At 44.7% G+C, this 20,338-nt stretch overlaps 1 protein-coding gene across 6 annotated transcripts in view; it reads right to left on the bottom strand.

The window, feature by feature from the left end:
- Positions 1–177: 177 nt before the first annotated feature.
- LOC139563302 (serine/threonine-protein kinase BRSK2-like) overlaps positions 178–20,338 on the bottom strand; it is a 178,083-nt gene continuing 157,922 nt past the window's right edge. For 4 of the 6 annotated variants that reach the window (XM_071381880.1, XM_071381877.1, XM_071381879.1 and 1 more), the window contains 4 exons: positions 11,718–11,841; positions 10,334–10,514; positions 9,487–9,576; positions 178–2,928 (listed from right to left, as the gene is read on the bottom strand). In XM_071381880.1, the coding sequence (XP_071237981.1) occupies positions 2,660–2,928; positions 9,487–9,576; positions 10,334–10,514; positions 11,718–11,841 (664 nt within the window). In that variant the 3' untranslated portion in view covers positions 178–2,659. The remainder of the gene's footprint in view (positions 2,929–9,486; positions 9,577–10,333; positions 10,515–11,717; positions 11,842–20,338) is intronic. The other 2 variants (XM_071381878.1, XM_071381875.1) reach the window with 2 other exon arrangements.

Below are 20,338 nucleotides of genomic sequence, written 5' to 3' on the forward strand. Positions count from 1 at the left end.
AGATAGATATTGGACAGGAATAACAGAACTCTGGATATTTTATTCTACTGTACATACAGTGTGTCAAACGTTTGGCTCACAATAATTAGCGTCGGCGTTTTTATATTAGCCCCCTTTTTAGAATAATATGCACCCATGGAAGTGTATAAGATCCAATCAGAAATCACCACCACGCAATTCCAAAGTCAACAGATTTATTTCCTTTTGCACTTGAAGTTGTTCACAGTTATGTCACAAGGGGATACATTGCCAGTGGTTTCCTGCTAAATACCAGCGCTCCTGGCGTTGTGTTCTACTGTATGTCCATCGTCCTGTGTGGCCTGGTGACCCAATAGTACAAAATAGAAAGAATAACAATAATAGGTATTGCTTTATTTTATCTCTTCTGATACCAATTCCCAACCCAGACAGAGTTCGTGACCAGAGTATCAGGTCTCTCTTTGAGAGAAACGGTGTGTGTGTGTGTGTGTGTGTTTGTAACTGTGTGTGTGTGCAGAGGATGCATTGCACGGTAAATGTGCACAGTAGTATAAGGAAGGAGAAGGGAGGTTGCGAGAAAGAACTCCAAAGACGAACAAACAACCGAAGTGGTGAGAGAAAATAAAAATAAGAAGAAACAAATTAAGAGACAGGAAAGAAAGAACGGAAGAAAGAAAGAGGGGGGAAGGGGGGAAAAGGGACAGAACAATTCCAACAACAACATGCAAAGAAAAGACAAATGTTGGACATGCAAACGACAATACAAGGTAAAAGCTAAGAGTAGGAATCCCCTTGGTTTTTTAAATAAGTTTGTCAGCATTTTTTTTTGTATTTACAAGGCGAGTGGCTCGAGTGTTGCCTTTGTCGTCGTACACACACAACGAGAAGGAACGCACAATTATTATCAACAGAGGGCTCGTTCCTCTCAAAGAGACTAGTCTACATTCTTAAATTACCGTAAATCATTTGCCAAATGTATATATTACAAGCTTTCTCATCGAAGCTGGAAAAAAAATGAATGTTCACAAAAACATTTAGAGAATTCTCAATGATCAATAAATTAAACATGACAAAAAAACAATCTTTAAATTATCTAGTACATTTTCTCCATCATTTATATAAATAACCCAGAATAAATTAAAACAAACATGACACAAAAATACAATAAGGGAAACAAATATACACAATAATTATGTCCACTGTTGTCTGAATCCTGCAGATATTTCAAAGGAACATGAACAAACCAAAATGGAAGAAAATAAAACCCTGAAATTATTCATCCCTCAAAAGGTAACCGAAAATAAAATACAACATTTAATCGATAAAACGCGTCGAACAAGTAGAAAACACAAAATATAGCGATAAGTTAACACAATTCTTAGCTAAACATAATGTCACAACTACACAAACGTTGTTTGTGGGAACATAGTTAGTCATATGGGAACATAGTTAGTCTGTACAACAGAATAGATCATTCATTTGTGTACCCCTCCCTCCCAAATGCCCACCCAAAGTCAACTAACTCAATTTCATTTCATTTACAGCAATGACACAGAGTCTGAAGAAGTCTAAAGTGTTAAAATCCTGTAGTTCACAAAGAAGGACTACATTAAAAAGAATTACAATCCAGCCAACGTTTAGCCAACGTTCAGCCAACGTCCATCCAACTTCCAAGAGTCGTGCCACCTCTCTCCAACTTTCATAGGAGCCAGTGGTTCTACTTCCATTCGTCTTTGTGCGCAAGTCTTTACATCCCCCAGGTGTGTGTGTGTGTGTGTGTGTGTGTGTGTGTGTGTGTGTGTGTGTGTGTGTGTGTGTGTGTGTGTGTGTGTGTGTGTGTGTGTGTGTGTGTGTGTGTGTGTGTGTGTGTGTGTGCGTGTGTGTAGGAGGATAGACAATGAGGAGAGAAAGGAGGAGAGAGGATGCGTGTAGTATAGGTTTGACAAACATCATTGTCTTTTTAAGGCTTTTCTCCAACTCTTCGGCTAATATGTCTCTGGGTGTCTGTCACGATGATGAGAGAGTCTCTAGTACTCTAATGTTTAGTGTAAGTGTGTGTGTGTGTGTGTGTGTGTGCAGGTGGAAAGAAGGAGGGGTGCATGGGGAGGAGGGGGACAGCAGTGTGAAGTATGTGAAGTCTTTCTCTTGTCCTCCGTCTCTGGCTCACTTACTCCCGTTGTTGACAAAGTGCCCCAGGTTGGGATACACACTGTCCTCCATCTCGTTTCTCTAATAGGTTTTAGTGATGATCCCTGGTGGTAGAGACAAGGTCAAGCCATCATCACAGAGCAGAGGAGACACACACACACACACACACCGACACACACACCCCACGGCGTGGGAAAGGGACGAGAGGGTAGAGGAACAGAAAAGAAACATGGCTACATGTGGTACTTAATATTGTCAAATGCTGATCAATGATCGATTGCTAAACTGAAATTGTAGTCATTCCATTATTATACAGTACAAAAGTTTATCTCGGCGATAATCAAAAGTCGATTTTTTTCCGAGACACACACACACTAAGCCTACTGACTAAAGCAAAGAAACCAGCAGCATCTCTCATTTCATTTGTCATCTCTCACACACTCTTGTGGGTTTTGTATTGGGTGTTGACCACCTGATAACAGGTGGTTATTATCTAGCCATGCAACAGAGAGCTAGCTACTTCTCTCCGGTCTTAAGGTTGTTCCCCAGTCCGGCTGGTGGCGGACATCTTTGTTTGTTTGTCTTTGCCCGGAGGCGGGGGGCATTTAGAGTCAGTGGGCTGGGTGGGCTGGGGCTGAGTGGGCGGGGGACATGACTCGTTTCGCCTGCTGCCGGGGGCATGCTTGGCGGGGGCGGGGCTAGGTGTGCCGGGCGTGCCAGGGGAGTTGTGCGACGCCTGGCTGTTCTTCTCGTCTGAAAAAAGTTGTTTAATTACGTCAAAGAAGTTACTCAACGGGCTGCCTAGGTACACAGATGGGAAGAAAAGAAAAAAAGAGAGAGAACAAACAACGAATGAGCAATGGGGTTAACGTGAGGAGGAAGGAGGAGAGGGTGATGGGAAGGAGAGGGCGATGATGAGGAAAGGACTGGAGGTAACGTTCCAGGAGGTAGAAAGGAGACTCATAAGCCACGTGGATGGTAAAAAAGAGGATTTGATTATATGTGTTAGACTGTTAGTATATACATTAATACTGTCTCTAGGGTGATGGCGCATCAGTATTAAAGTGCTAAGTTAGGAGACCTAACGTTTGAACAATAGTAATCTATTTAAAAAATGTAGGGTTCACATAAAACCAGTGGGCTTTTGAGTCTCTGTTCTACCTGGTTTGGGTGAGAGTGGTGACATAGGAGGGCCAGCTTGAGCTCTGGAAGGGTGATAACTACAAATACCAGGTTTGGGGCAGGGGTGGTCAAATCTGCATCCTAGAGAGTTACTGAGTGCAGGTTTTTGTTCCAGCCCTGCTCTAACACTCCTGATTTAGCTAGTCAAGGTCCTGATTAGAAGATGATTAGTAGAAATAGGAAGTGGTAGAGCAGGCCTGTAACAAAAGCCGGTATGCCCAAATGCTATCTTTCCGAAGAAAGGGGGGAGGAGAGAAAGGGCTGGGAACACGAGCAGCATTTCAGAGTACCACAAAACATAATATCTTTGCCTTCCAAGCTCCTGGTAACTATCCCAGTCACCACAATAAAAGCATACCTTAGAATGAGTACATACAGTGCTCACAGACAAACACAGACAACGTGAACAACATGCCATCATCACAATAACATCACTCATCACACAATCAATTTCACTTTCAAGTAAGTGGTTTCCTGGACACAGATTAAGCCTTGTCCTGGACTAAAAAGCATGCACAATGGAGGTCCTAAATTGAAAGTGCTGTTTAATCCAGTAACAGGCTTAATCTGGGTCTGGGAGGCCAGCCCTTAGTGTTCCACAGAGAGTCAAACATATACAAGTTTACTCCAAACTTCCTTGAAATCTATCAGTCTAACTGTCCTTTTAAAGTTAATTAGCTGGGTGTTTTTATTGACCCAACACAAAATACTTACGCAATGTCATCTTGCTATCACTTACCATTGTTCTTGTGCTACATAGCCATGTGTTATTGATGGTCTACAATGTGTTTTACCCATGGAATGGAAGGGAAGTGGGCATTTGCATCAACACTAGTGTGCATCCCAACACACACTGTGCCATGCAAAGGATCACACACACACACACACACGCACACAAACACACACACACACACACACACGCACAGGCACACGCACACACAGGCGGAGAGCTGTGCATTAGTGACACCATAGTGCGTTGATGGTGAGGTTAAGAGTCATCGGGTGTAGTGAGGGAGGCTCAGGCTAGTAGCTTGCTGTTTGCCAATCGAGTGAGTATTTCATTAGGGAAACAGTGGCTCGGAGGGTTTGCTGGTCAAAGTGTCTGAGATATCTGAGAGTCACTCTCTAACACACCTCTACAGTGTCAGCCGGTTTATACAAATGAAGATTTGTATAAATATTTGTATACATTTGGCTATTTTTCTTCTGAAATGAATGCACACGGGTCCTTTTCTCTGAGTATGAATTATGGCTGTTATCAACCTTTTAAAACATTTACTTCAGGTGTGCTTTTAAAAAAGAAAAGTTTTTTTTTGCAAAATGTGATATCCAACGCACTAGTTTTTCCCAAGATGCGCTATATCCATTGTCCAGGTGGATGGAATGTTCTATATGATTTTTGCAGATGGTGCATTTTTCGAATCATTTCCATTATAGTATACGGTATATTCAGCAAGTATTCAGACCCCTTCACTTTTTCATCATCTTTTTAAAAACTTTACAGCCTATTTCTAAAATGTGTTAAATAAATGTTTCCCTCATCACCCTATAATGACAAAGTGAAAACAGGTTTTTAGCCATTTTTTCAAATGTATTAAAAATAAAAAACAGAAATACCTTATTTACACAAGTAATCAGACCCTTTGCTATGAAACTCGAAATTGAGCTCAGGTGCATCCTGTTTCCATTGATCATCCTTGAGATGTTTCTAAAACTTGATTGGAGTCCACCTGTGGTAAATTAAATTGATTGGACATGATTTGGAAAGGCACACAGCTGTCTATATAAGGTCCCACAGTTGACAGTGCATGTCAGAGCAAAAAGCACAGATCTGGGGAAGAGAACCAAAACATTTCTGCAGCATTGATGGTCCCCAAGAACACAGTTTCCTCCATCATTCTTACATGGAAGAAGTCTGGATCCAACAAGACTCTTCCTAGAGCTGGCCGCCCAGCCAAACTGAGCAATCGGGGGAGATGGTCCTTGGTCAGGGAGGTGACCAAGAACCTGACGATCACTCTGACAGACCTCCAGTTCCTCGGTGGAGAAAGGAGAACCTTCCAGAAGGACAACCATCTTTGTAGCACTCCACCAATCAGGCCTTTATGGTAGAGTGGCTAGACAGAAGCCACTCCTCTTTAAAAGGTACATGACAGCCCGCTTGGAGTTTGCCAAGAGGCACCTAAAGGACTCTCAGACCATGAGAAACAATATTCTCTGGTCTGATGAAACCAAGATTGAACTCTTAGGTCTGAATGCCAATCGTCACGTCTGGAGGAAACCTGGCACCATTCCTACAGTGAAGCATTGTGGTCGCAGCAACATACTGTAGGGATATTTTTCAGCGGCAGGGACTGGGAGACTATTCAGGATGAAGGGAAAGATGAACGGAGCAAAGTATAGAGAGATCCTTGATGAATACCTGCTCCAGAGCACTCAGGAATTCAGACTGGGACGAAGGTTCATCTTCCAACAGGACAACGACCCTAATTACACAGCCAATACATTGCAGGAGTGGCTTCTCGACAAGTCTCTGAATGTCCTTGAGTGGCCCAGCCAGAGCCTGGACTTGAACCCAATCGAACATCTCTGGAGAGACCTGACAATAGCTGTCCAGCGACTCTCCCCATCCAACCTGACAGATCTTGAGAGGAGAATGGGAGAAACTCCCCAAATACAGGTGTGCCAAGCTTGTAGTGTCATACCCAAGAAGACTCGACCGACTGGGCACACACTAGTTGAATCAATGTTGTTCCACGTCATTTCAATTAAATGACATTGAAGCAACATGGAATAGACGTCTGTGCCCAGTGGGAAGGCTGTAATCGCTGGGCACAGAGGTGCTTAAATAAAGTACTGATAAAGGGTCTGAATATGTATGTAATGTGATATATTTATTTTTGTAAAAAAATAAAAAATAATAATAAACAGTTTTTGCTTTGTCATTATAGGGTACTGTGTGTAGATTGATGAGGAAAAAACAATTGAATCAATGCTGTAACATAAAAAAAATACGAAAAAAGTCAAGGGGTCTGAATACTTTCCAAATGCACTTGACATATAACTGTTTAAAACCCAATTGGGATACTTTTCTCTTGGAGTTCTGTGGTTAGTGGTGGTTAAACAGCGTTTTGCCACAAAACATGATTATTTGTCTATCTAAAATAAAATGACCTTGCAATATTTTCAACAAAATCACGTCAATTTTTTCGCTAGCCCATGTCATGGTAAGATATATTGCGTTCTGGAATCAAACGCTTCAAATGGAATGTCTTACTCTTACTTTGCATGGATGTTTAAAGTCCATGCATTTCAAAAGGGGGGTGGGGGGGGGGGGGGGGGGCTGCTTCCATTGCTTCTCTTCAGACTTTCTGTTTCTCTCTCTCTACCCATCTGTCAGTCTGTCTCTAGCTAGGTCTCTGACTCTCTGTATGCAACTCTTTCTCTTTCTCAATCGTTAATTAGCTGGGTAGGGTGAAAACTAATGGGAGATTAGAAATATTCTACTTGGGAGGGGGGGGGCATTCTCTCAAAGTACAAAAGGACGAGAAAATGTATTTGCGCAAACACACACATGCACGCACGCACGCACACACACACACACACGTTTGCACACACGCGCACACACACACCTGGCTTCCTTCTTCCTTCTTCTCATGGAATATTCACACGTACAAAGTAAGTCAGAATTTACACAGTATGAGTGTCCTGTGTAGTAGCTAATAGTACTCTTAAAACGTGGCACCGCATGCAGTCCCCTCTGGTCTCAGACACTGAAGGAGTGAGTGCAACCAGATTGCACAGATCTGTAACAAATATTATTCTAGCGGTTGACTTAATATTAGTAAAGGTTGCGTGCGGTTGGTCAAATCGTTTTTTTGTTGTTGGCTAAAAACACATGCCCTAAGTGTGTTGCTGTCATACGTGACACACACTGTTCAGCATTCGTGTGTGATATCTAGCATTCAGGGTATTGATTCACCCCAGAGCCATACACACACAGAGTTAGGCAAACTCAGTTTCAGTTTTTGAATGATCGAGGCGGCCATATTGGCACCAAAAGTCCAAGGCCATCACATGCATGGAATATTTGGAGCTGACAAAGATGATCAGTTTCCAGACACTCTGTAGACCGTCTATGGCTCTGGTTGAAACCCGTGTATTCCACGCAGCATGCCAGACCAGTCATTCAGTTATTTTAGTGATTCTCTGCCAAGTGCAGTTAGATTGAAGCTGTGGATGATGACCAAAAGCAGGCTGGGATGGACTGACAGGTGAAAAAGGGAAAATAGGGAAATAAAGAGATAGAGATGGATAGAAAAAGGGATAGAACATACACGGCTACATGGTTGTGGTCAATTCCACCTCAACTAATTCTGGAGAACAACTGAACTTCAATTCACGAATTTTGGAAATCAAACAGTATTTGAAATAATGTTTTTCCAACTCATTCATTGCATTTCAATGAATTCCCTGGAATATGGTAAAACCTTTGACCCCAACCCTGAAGAAAGAGAGAAACAGGGACAAAGACATTGACAGATGACAGAGAGAAAGCGAAAGAAAGAAAGCGAGAAGGAAGGAAAGAAACAAAGAAGGAAAGAAAAGAAAAAGCGAGTGAAAGCAACATTGAAAGAGTGGTGGGGATGAGTTATTGATGGAGAATGTGGTGGGGGTGTTGCATACAGTGCCTGATAACAGTTCCCATCGGTGACAGGGTGAGTCCCAGGCAATCAAAGTGCTAAGACTGCTAGCTGGTACGTGTGCTAAATGTGTGAACTGGAGAGTGGTCAAACCTGTGTTCTTCGTGTGTGTGTGTGTGTGTGTGTGTGTGTGTGTGTGTGTGTGTGTGTGTGTGTGTGTGTGTGTGTGTGTGTGTGTGTGTGTGTGTGTGTGTGTGTGTGTGTGTGTGTGTGTGTGTGTGTGTGTGTGTGTGTGTGTGTGCGTGCGTGCGCGTGTGCGTTAAAGGGAAATACATTTAAAAAATCCAACTTCTCCAGCACCACCCCAACATATGTGAAAATGGCGTGGTTCTATGTTTTGTCTTAAAAAAAGATAGAGGAAGATATGTATTTCCCATGACGTCATCGCCCAATTAGTAGACAATTAGTAGAAAAGGCATACTCATGAATGGTTCAAATGCACACAGATGATTTAATTGGAAACACTTATCTTCCTCTACCTTTTTTTTGTTTACTACAAAACATAGAAACACGTAATTTTCATGTATGTTGATGTTGAGCTGGCGCTGGAGTTGATGAATATGAAGGACATTTGATACATGTCCAACTTGTAAGTCGCTCTGGATAAGAGCGTCTGCTAAATGACTTAAATGTAAATGTAATGTCCCTTTAACACACGTGTACACTTCACCAACGTTTGGATGATGACTTGATTATCTTAGTCAGGTGTTAAAGCACTAGACTAGGACACACGCATTAGTCTGCACACTCTCATACTGTGGGCCCAGGAGTAAAAAAAGATGGCACTATCCTTATTATATTCTATAGTATGTACTATGTAATGCATGTAATGCCGTGTCTCACCAGCAGTGGGTGCTGTTATCAAGTGAAGAAACACCTACATTTATACAGTACAGGCACACACACGAAAAAACAAGGACAAGTGAAGAACAGAACGTGACTCTGTCTTTCTTTTCTTCCATTCCTCCCTGTTCAACCCATCTTCATCCCAGAATATAAAACCATATAATACATACATGTACTGAGCTAATGTGAGGAGGATCGTTTTGAACTGCTACATCATTTTGGTCCATATTCTCTATATGGGAAGGTTATACTGGACACAAGTTCAACAAAACAACCTCTTAACCTAGAGCTGGTTGGAAAGTTTAAAAAAGTTAGCAGCAAACCGTTGTCAAATGAATGATGTTTGTTTAGGTCATGACTGGGCCCTGGTGTGTGAATGTAAGAAAGTCAGGAGAGTGTGTGCCCCCTCTAGATGTCTCGAGGATACCAACGTTGTTGCTTTGTTGGTGCCGGGTGCATCTGCCATGGTGTGGGCCATGCATGTGGAGATTTGTGCCAAAGCGTGTGAGTCGAGCCGCACTGTGACTGTGGCGTTGCCGTGAGCTACGGGGATGCCGGGAGGAGGGGGGGGGGGGGGGGGTGGGTTAGTGGAGGGGTGTAGGGGGGCGAGGGGAGGGCCTCTACTTACCAGAGATCTGCTGGACCCCGGGCTGGTCATGTGAGCTCATCAGCTGAGCCTGAATGGTCTCAACCACACGCTTGAAACGGCGACTAGGACCTGGTGAGAGAGAGGGAGAGGGGGTGAGACAGAGAGAAAAATGAGGGAGGTAGAGAGTGAGGGGGAGAGAGAGAGAATGAGGAGAGAGATAGAGAGGGAGGCAGAGAGAAGGTAGAGGAAGGGAGTGAGAGAGAAATTGAGAGAAACAGAGAAAAACACTTAGGACTTGATTGACTGAAAAATAAGAATTGCTCTTGAAAATAACCAGAATAATAGACAGAAAACAAGCTTGTGATGTTGAAACACAATGCCACACCAGTAGGACGCAAAGAGTGCCAACGTTATGAACACAATGACATAATTTCTATTCGATTTTCCTCACAATAGCCTCAATGAAGCTTCAATTTTAATTCAAACACATGTCCTGTAAATCGAAATGGAATTAAATAAGAGTCTGTTCAACATCAATTTAACATAAGTTATCCACATCGGATTAAGCAGACGTACTGCAGAGACAACACAGAATATTTGGCCAGAGATGATGCTCCAGTGTCATTGGCCAGAGGTTGTCCTTTGACACTCAGCAGGAACTAAAGTGCAGTGTGATTATGGTGGGAAACGGTCTCTGGTTTTCTGTCCTTCTTCTCACCTGGCTTCTGTGTAATGGCGCTTGCATCAGCGTGGATGCGTGTGTGTTTGTGCATGTGTGTATATATTCAGGAAGTGTCTGTGTGTATACAGTGTTTGTGTGTATATGTTAATATGTGTGTGTGCTCGCATGTGCCTGCCTGACTGCCCGCCTTTCTGTCTGTGTTACCTGAGAGCAGGGTGAAGGTGACCGAATAGATGCCGTTCTCTTTGGTGGCGGCGGTGCTCTCTGTGTAGGTGATGTCCACCTGGAACTTGACCGGCTTCTGAAATACTGTAGGCCCGGCAGTAGACTTATACTCCGCCCGGAAACTAGTCTGACTGATCACACTGTGGCTCAGACTGGGGATCTACATGAGAGAGAGGAGAAGGGAGGGAGAGGGGGGGGAAAGGTGGGAAGCAGGAGGTAGGGAAGCAGAGGGATGGGAAAGGGAGGTGGAGGGTGGGAGAGAGAGAGCGGAAACAAAGAGCGCACAGGATAAAGAGAGAGAAAACAATCCGTTTACATACAGAGACCATGTGTGACGAGTGAGAAAAAGGATATGATACACGAGCTAAAATACAGAGAAGAGGCAAGACAAGGAGAGACAAGACAGGAAGAGACAACACTGAATCTGTTCCACTACAGCACAGCGCTGTCAGGAACCATCAGACTCTGAGTCAAATACAATAGACAGCGCTGAAGAGACAAGGGACACACAGCAACAACACAGTGTTGGGCTACAGGGACTAAGGTGGCTTTTAAAATGAACTGAAAGAAACCCGCTGGGAAATAAAGCGGACCTGTTAAGGTTAGACAATTGGCTAGGTGTAGGGTTAATGCAAGCCAACTACTGTAGCGTACGGTACTGGTTATGCCACGAGTGTTTAGTGTCAACGTGACTTTCCATCCGTCGTCGTGACTGTTTTGACGCTGTGTTCGACCGTTATAAATGACACAGCTATGCACAGTGTGGCCAAGAAAAAAACTTTAGAAGACTCAATCAAGCCCTTTCCTTGGCACATTTTTAACGTCAGAAACCAGACCGCTGTGCACCAATCAGATGTAGACTACAAAAAGCAGGCTGCTGTTCACTGATTACACAATGACACTGACCTTCACTGGGAAAGCAACAGAGGGCAGTAGCACTGACTAAAAGTTGCTCTAAATCGAAAGAAAAATCACAGTTGCTTTACAGTGAATTTATCCACTTCGCCTCAAGGACAAACCAATGAACATAGCCATCTGATTCAGAAGGGGTTGGGTTAAATGCGGAAGACACATTTCAGTTGAATGCATTCAGTTGTACAACTGACTAGGTATCCCCTTTTCCCTTTCACTTGGCGTGCTAGCTCTAATAATGATTTCAACGTTTGAAGACGAGGAACTTTGAAATATAATTCCATACAACAAGTCAAATGGCATCACAAGTAGGGGGGTGACAAAGGACAGAGCACGTGAGAGAGAGGAGAGAGAGAGAGAGCGAGAGAAGAAGATATACACACACAGTAGATGGAGAGGGAGAGAAAGAGGAGCGGCGAGGGGTAAAGAGGTGTGATGAGGAAGTCCTTACAGAGAGGAAGGCGTGAACGATGTCTGCTTTGATGGAGCTGAGAGGCTTGTCTCTGATCACCACAAAGATCTGCTCCTCTTTCTCCAGGTTGATGAAGTTACCAAACCATGACTTCTTGGCAAGCCTGCAGGGAGGGAGAAAAAAAAGAGTTTTATGAGGACACACACGCACGCACGCACGCACGCACACACACACACACACACATATATATACACGTACGCACAAACACACACACTGTAAGTGCATTCTCACAGATACACACATGTCAACGAACTGGAAGCACACACACACACACACACACTTAATTTAGTATCTGCTTGAGAGAATACTAATGCCTCATGTCAAGAGGAATAACTAGCATACTGCCACACTCATTTGCATAATGCAACATTTACCATGCTTCGTCTGATCTTTAAGGGTAATGAACAGAAACGGTTTAAGTTTCCAAAATCACTTTGTCCCTCCAGGCCTGGTCCAGGTGTGTTTGGTGACTATAATGTATGCCATGACAATTATAGTCAGAGGAGTTGGTTAAAGCACATTCATATCTGAACCAGGCTATTCTGTTTCCGCCTCCCTCTGTCATCTAACTTCAACCCGTGTGCATGTTCTGTAAGCCCTCTTCCTCCCTCTGCTTGTCCAAACGGCCAAATGGCCTCATATTGGTCCCCAATAGCAATGACATCATCCTGACTACCTTTGCAACTAACCTACCTCAAGGCCCCTTCCTCGTTTCTGCCTCATCTCCAACTATCCAACCAGACTCTAGCTGTGGCTCTCTCTCTGTGAAGCAAACTGGAACTAAACCACTAAAATATTCATGCGGAACAATTCCCTAAAAATAGCCCAATCAACAGGAAGGAGAGAGGGATGCAATACTGGGAGGAGGTCAATTTGCATAATTGTGGGGATTGTTCACACAGGCCTCTTGGGCAGAAACCTCTACTGTCTGTACCTTACGTAGTCACTCGCCCAGTGGCGAAAACACCAGAGGTAGAAAGGTAGAATGAGTTGACTTTCGTGCACATGTACAGTGCGGCAAAAAAGTATTTAGTCAGCCACCAATTGTGCAAGTTCTCCCACTTAAAAAGATGAGAGAGGCCTGTAATTTTCATCAAAGGTACACTTCAACTATGACAGACAAAAATTCCAGAAAATCACATTGTAGGATTTTTAATGAATTTATTTGCAAATTATGGTGGAAAATAAGTATTTGGTCAATAACAAAAGTTTCTCAATACTTTGTTAAATACCCTTTGTTGGCAATGACAGAGGTCAAACGTTTTCTGTAAGTCTTCACAAGGTTTTCACACACTGTTGCTGCTATTTTGGCCCATTCCTCCATGCAGATCTCCTCTAGAGCAGTGATGTTTTGGGGCTGTTGCTGGGCAACACGGACTTTCAACTCCCTCCAAAGATTTTCCATGGGGTTGAGATCTGGAGACTGGCTAGGCCACTCCAGGACCTTGAAATGCTTCTTACGAAGCCACTCCTTCGTTGCCCGGGCGGTGTGTTTGGGATCATTGTCATACTGAAAGACCCAGCCACGTTTCATCTTCAATGCCCTTGCTGATGGTAGGCTTTGTTACTTTGGTCCCAGCTCTCTGCAGGTCATTCACTACGTCCCCCCGTGTGGTTCTGGGATTTTTGCTCACCGTTCTTGTGATAATTTTGACCCCACGTGGTGAGATCTTGCGTGGAGCCCCAGATCGAGGGAGATTATCATTGGTCTTGTATGTCTTCCATTTCCTAATAATTGCTCCCACAGTTGATTTCTTCAAACCAAGCTGCTTACCTATTGCAGATTCAGTCTTCCCAGCCTGGTGCAGGTCTACAATTTTGTTTCTGGTGTCCTTTGACAGCTCTTTGGTCTTGGCCATAGTGGAGTTTGGAGTGTGACTGTTTGAAGGTTGTGGACAAGGGTCTTTTATACTGATAACAAGTTCAAACAGGTGCCATTAATACAGGTAACGAGTGGAGGACAGAGGAGCCTCTTAAAGAAGAAGTTACAGGTCTGTGAGAGCCAGAAATCTTGCTTGTTTGTAGGTGACCAAATACTTATTTTCCACCATAATTTGCAAATAAATTCATTAAAAATCCTACAATGTGATTTTCTGGAATTTTTTTCTCATTTTGTCTGTCAGAGTTGAAGTGTACCTATGATGAAAATTACAGGCCTCTCTCATCTTTTTAAGTGGGAGAACTTGCACAATTGGTGGCTGACTAAATACTTTTTTGCCCCACTGTATGTAACAGAGGTGGTTCAGTGACCCACAATCAAGTGACGAATCACCTTGCCTGAGACCTGCAGCTCCCTGAACATTTTCAATCCACCATACATATTTTTTGTAAATATATATAAAATATATAATATGTAAATATTTTCCTTTATTATTTTCCCTTAAAACTTCTTGCGACTACAGGGGGTGCTGTTCCGAATTAGCATTTTGTCGTCTCCAAATTAAACTGCCTAGTACTCAATTCTTGCTCGTACAATATGCATATTATTAATTATATTGGATAGAAAACACCTTCTAGTTTCATACAACGTTGAAATTATGTCTGTGGGTGACCCAGAACTCTTTCTACAGCGAAATCCATGACAGACAGTGAAAGGTCTGAGAGCGAAGCTCTGGTTTCAGATCAGTTTTTAAGGTCTCTGTCTATCCTATGGAACGACACGAACTGCACCCGCCTTCCCCTGGATGTCAGTAACCAATGAGAAGTGGAATGGGCCTTCTAGGTAGCTCTCAGAGGTTATAAAAGACCAAGGAGTGAGAGTAGCCCCCCTTTCGACGCTCGCCCTTACGCAGGATGGGACCTCCGGATGCCATTTTCACAGGCTCGGTTATCAACTTGAAATGTATCCGTCTGTAATTTAATTCGATATAGGACTTAGAAACATCATAAGGTAGTTAATTTAAACCGTTTTATAGCAATTTATATCCGTGTAGTGCGATTTTGATGCATTTCTATGTGAAGCACCGGGCACATTTCGGGGTCCTGGTTGAACGTTAGCGGGCATTTAGACGGACAAAGGACATCTTTCGACCAAAAGAAGATTATACCCAAGAAAGAATACATTGCCCAAGAATCCGATGGAAAATCACCTCATAGTAAGTAATATTTAATTTGATAAATCGTTGTTCTGTCGAAATATTTTAAACGCATATTTCGCCATTTTGTTTTCTATCCCTTCGCTTGGCGAACCCTGTATTGCACAGTAAGGATAATTTTAGAAATGTAAATCAGCGATTGCATTAAGAACTAATTTGTCTTTCGATTCCTGTCAACCCTGTATTTTTTAGTCAAGTATATGATTAGCTTTCAATTAAACTAGATCACTCTGATAGATGACGTCAGACATATTGAGGCTTGATTTCCTAGTATTTTTATTGTGTAACCACGGTTTTGTATGGCTAAATATGCACCTTTTCGAACAAACTGTATATGTATGTTGTAAAATGATGTTACAGGAGTGTCATCGGAAGAATTCTGAGAAGGTTAGTGAAAAAATTAATATCTTTTGGCGGTGATTACGTTATAGCGCTCTTTGGCTGGAATCGATGCTCTGGTAACGTTTTCACATGTGGTATGCTAACTTATCGATTTATTGTGTTTTCGCTGAAAAACGCTTAGAAAATCTGAAATATGGTCTGAAATCACAAGAACTGGGTCTTTCCATTGCTATGCTTTGTCTATTTTTATGAAATGTTTTATGATGAGTAAATTGGTCATACACGTTGCTCTATCTAGTAATTCTAGTCGATTTGTGATGGTCGGTGCAATTGTAAACTGTGATTTCTACCTGAAATATGCACTTTTTTCTAACAAAAACTATCCTATACCATGAATATGTTATCAGACTGTCATCTGATGTTTTTTTTTATAGGTTATTGGCTATCAATATCTTAGTTGAGCCGAATTGGTGATAGCACCTGAAGGAGTAAGAAACTGATGGAGTTAGAATAGTGGTGTATTTTGCTAACGTGTTTAGCTAATAGATTTACATATTTTGTCTTCCCTGTAAAACATTTTAAAAATCTGAAATGGTGGCTTTATTCACAAGATCTGTATCTTTCATCTGGTGTCTTGGACTTGTGATTTAATGATATTTAGATGCTACTATCTACTTGTGAAGCTATGCTAGCTATGCTAATCAGTGTGTGGGGGGTGGGGGGTGCTCCCGGATCCGGGATTGATACTCGTGAAAGGTTAACCCTACCACCCCTCCGCTAATTGGAGTAAACTAGTGGACAACAACACTTAGGCTTCTACTTCCAGCTTATACATACTATATACATTTTATGGACACAGTATATTTTACATTAGTTATCTTGTTTTTTTGTTATTTTTAGTCCCATCCTTCAGCTCCACTCAACCACTCCCATCTATCTCTGAACACAATCCAGTTTTGATTTCTGTTTTCAACTGTGCTGTGATGTTTCACAAAAGTTCTGAACCTTTCTATTCGAAAAATTGGCCCAGAGTTGTCCGAGTTTGGCCGGTGTAGGCCATCATTGTAAATAAGAATTTGTTCTTCAGAACTGACTTTGCCTAGTTAAATAAAGGTTAAGGTAAATTATACAAAACAAGCTATATATGGACAGTACTAAAACAAATGATCTAATGATTCTCTCTCTTCGCAGAAAAATGGTTGTATCCCCCATATACAGCGCCTTCGGAAAGTATTCAAACCCCTTGACTTTTTCCACATTTTGTTACATTACAGCCTTATTCTAAAATTGATTAAATAAATAATAATCTCAAAAATACCCCATAATGACGAAGTGAAAACTGTCACGCCCTGGCCTTAGTATTCTTTGTTTTCTTTATTATTTTAGTTAGGTCAGGGTGTGACATGGGGAATGTTTGTGTTTTGTTGGTTTTTGGGTGTTTCTATGGTAAAGGGGTTGTTGGGTGTAGTATATGGGTTTGTGTTGAGTACATGTGTCTAGCGTTGTCTATGTTAAACGTTTGTAGCCTGTGTGTGCACATCGTTTATTTAGCTTCACGATCGTTTATTGTTTTGATTAGTTCGTAAGTGTGTTTGTTTCGTTTTGCCTTCTTCATCAATAAAAGGAGATGGCTTATTTTCCTACTGCTGCGTTTTGGTCCGTCAATCCTCCACACGATCGTGACAGAATTACCCACCAATGCAGGACCAAGCGGCATGTAAAGCGGCAACAGGACCCACCTACACAGGATTTCTGGAGATGGGAGGACGAACTGGATGGTAAGGGACCTTGGGCACAACCGGGAGAATATCGCCTCCCTCGTGAAGAGCTGGAGGCAGCGAAAGCCGAGAGGAGGCGATATGAGGAGGCAGCACGGAGACAAGGCTGGAAGCCCGTGAGTACAACCCAAAAATTTCTTGGGGGGGGCCTTAAAGGGAGTGTGGCGAAGTCAGGTAGGAAACCTGCGCCTACTCCCTGTACTTACCGTGGAGAGCGAGAGTACGGGCAGACACCGTGTTACGCAGTAGAGCGCACGGTGTCTCCTGTACGCGTGCATAGCCCGGTTCGGTACATTTCAGCTCCACGTATCGGCCGGGCTAGACTGAGCGTTGAGCCGTATGTCATGAAGCCGGCCCAACGCATCTGGTCACCAGTGCGTCTCCTCGGGCCGGCGTACATGGCACCAGCCTTACGCATGGTGTCCCCGGTTCGCCTACATAGGCCGGTGCGGGTTATTCCACCTCCCCGCACTGGTCAGGCGACGGGGAGCATACAACCAGGTAAGGTTGGGCAGGCTCGGCGCTCAAGGGAGCCAGTACGCCTGCACGGTCCGGTATTTCCGGCGCCACCTCCCCGCCCCAACTCAGTACCACCAGTGCCTCCTCCACGCACTAGCTATATGGTGCGTGTCTCCAGCCCTTTACCACCAGTGCCTAAACCACGCACCAAGCCTCCTGTGTGTCCCCAGAGTCCTGTGCGTCCTGTTGCTGCTCCCCGCACTAGCCCTGAGATGCGTGTCCCCAGCCCGGTGCCACCAGTCCCGGCACCACGCACCAGGCCTACAGTGCGCCTCAGCCGGCAGGAGTCTGCCGTCTGCACAGCGATGCCTGAACTGCCCGTCTGCCAAGCGCCATCTGAGCCATCCGTCTCCCCAGCGTCATCTGAGCCATCCGTCTCCCCAGCGCCATCTGAGCCATCCGTCTCCCCAGCGCCGTCTGAGCCATCCGTCTGCCATGAGCCTGCAAAGCCGCCCGTCTGCCATGAGCCTGCAAAGCCGCCCGTCTGCCATGAGCCTACAGAGCCGTCCGCCAGACAGGAGCCGCTAGAGTCGCCCGCCAGACAGGAGCCGCTAGAGCCGCCCGCCAGACAGGATCCGCCAGAGCCGCCCGCCAGACAGGATCTGCCAGAGCCGCCAACCAGACAGGATCTGCCAGAGCCGCCAACCAGACAGGATCTGCCAGAGCCGCCAACCAGACAGGATCTGCCAGAGCCGCCAACCAGACAGGATCTGCCAGAGCCGCCAACCAGACAGGATCTGCCAGAGCTGTCAGCTAGCCATGAGCAGCCAGATCCGTCAGCCAGCCATGAGCAGCCAGATCCGTCAGCCAGCCATGAGCAGCCAGATCCGTCAGTTAGCCATGAGCAGCCAGATCCGTCAGCTAGCCATGAGCAGCCAGATCCGTCAGCTAGCCATGAGCAGCCAGATCCGTCAGCTAGCCATGAGCAGCCAGATCCGTCAGCTAGCCATGAGCAGCCAGATCCGTCAGCTAGCCATGAGCAGCCAGATCCGTCAGCTAGCCATGAGCAGCCAGATCCGTCAGCCAGCCATGAGCAGCCAGATCCGTCAGCCAGCCATGAGCAGCCAGATCTGTCAGCCAGCCATGAGCAGCCAGATCCGTCAGCCAGCCATGAGCAGCCAGATCCGTCAGCCAGCCATGAGCAGCCAGATCCGTCAGCTAGCCATGAGCAGCCAGATCCGTCAGCTAGCCATGAGCAGCCAGATCCGTCAGCTAGCCATGAGCAGCCAGATCCGTCAGCCAGCCATGGGCCGTCCCTCAGTCCGGAGCTGCAGTCCCTCAGTCCGGAGCTGCAGTCCCTCAGCCTGGTGCTGCCCCTTATCCTGGTGCTGTCCCTTACCCTGGTACTGCCCCTTAGTTCGGAGCTGCCCCTGACCCTGGTACTGCCCCTTACCCTGGTACTGCCCCTTAGTCCGGAGCTGCCCCTTAGTCCGGAACTGCCCCTTAATGCAGTGTGGTTAATGTGGAGGGGGGTCTTTTGGAGGAAGCTAAGGAGGCGGTTAGGGACTGTGGTGACGTGGGGACGTGGGGACCACGACCAGAGCCGGAGCCGCCACCGTGGATGGAAGCCCACCCAGACCCTCCCCTAGACTGGTTAATGGTGCGCCCGGAGTTCGCACCTTAAGGGGGGGGTTATGTCACGCCCTGGCCTTAGTATTCTTTGTTTTCTTTATTATTTTAGTTAGGTCAGGGTGTGACATGGGGAATGTTTGTGTTTTGTTGGTTTTTGGGTGTTTCTATGGTAAAGGGGTTGTTGGGTGTAGTATATGGGTTTGTGTTGAGTACATGTGTCTAGCGTTGTCTATGTTAAACGTTTGTAGCCTGTGTGTGCACATCGTTTATTTAGCTTCACGATCGTTTATTGTTTTGATTAGTTCGTAAGTGTGTTTGTTTCGTTTTGCCTTCTTCATCAATAAAAGGAGATGGCTTATTTTCCTACTGCTGCGTTTTGGTCCGTCAATCCTCCACACGATCGTGACAGAAAACAGGTTTTTAGAAATGTTTGCAAATGTATTCAAAATAAAAAACAGAAATAACTTATTTACATAATTATTCAGACCTTTTGCTATGAGACTCGAAATTGAGCTCAGGTGCATCCTGTTTCCATTGATCATCCTGGAGGACTCTAACACTTGATTGGAGTCCACCAGTGGTAAATTCAATTGATTGGACATGATTTGGAAAGGCACACACATGTCTATATAAGGTCCCACAGTTGACAGTGCCAAGCCATGAGGTCGAAGGAATTGTCCATAGCGCACTGAGACAGGATTGTGTCGGGGCACAGACCTGGGAAGCGTGTCCAAATATTTCTGCAGCATTGAAGGTTCCCAAGAACACATTCTTAAAAGGCAGTTTTAACCACCAAGACTCTTCCTAGAGCTGGCCGCCTGGCCAAACTGAGCACTCGGGGGAGAAGGTTCTTGGACAGAGCTCTAGAGTTCCTCTGTGGAGATGGGAGAACCTTCCAGAAGGACAACCATCACTTCATCACTCCACCAATCAGGCCGTTATCGTAGAGTGGCCAGATGGAAGTCACTCCTCAGTAAAAGGCACATGACAGCCCGCTTGAAGACTCTCAGACCATAAGAAACAAGATTCTCTGGTGTGATGAAATCAAAATTGAACTCTTTGGCCTGAATGCCAAGCGTCACGTCTGGAGGAAACCTGGCACTATGAAGCACGGTGGTGGCAGCGTCATGCTGTGGGGATGTTTTTCAGCGGTAGGAACTGGGAGACTAGTCAAGATCGAGGTAAAGATGAACGGAGCAAAGTACAGAGAGATCCTTGATTAAAATCTGCTTCAGAAAGCTCAGGACCTCAGACTGGGTCAAAGGTTCACCTTCCAGCAGGACAATGACCCTAA

Source organism: Salvelinus alpinus, chromosome 33 (genome assembly GCF_045679555.1).
Source record: "Salvelinus alpinus chromosome 33, SLU_Salpinus.1, whole genome shotgun sequence".
NCBI classification, from domain to species: Eukaryota; Metazoa; Chordata; class Actinopteri; order Salmoniformes; family Salmonidae; genus Salvelinus; species Salvelinus alpinus.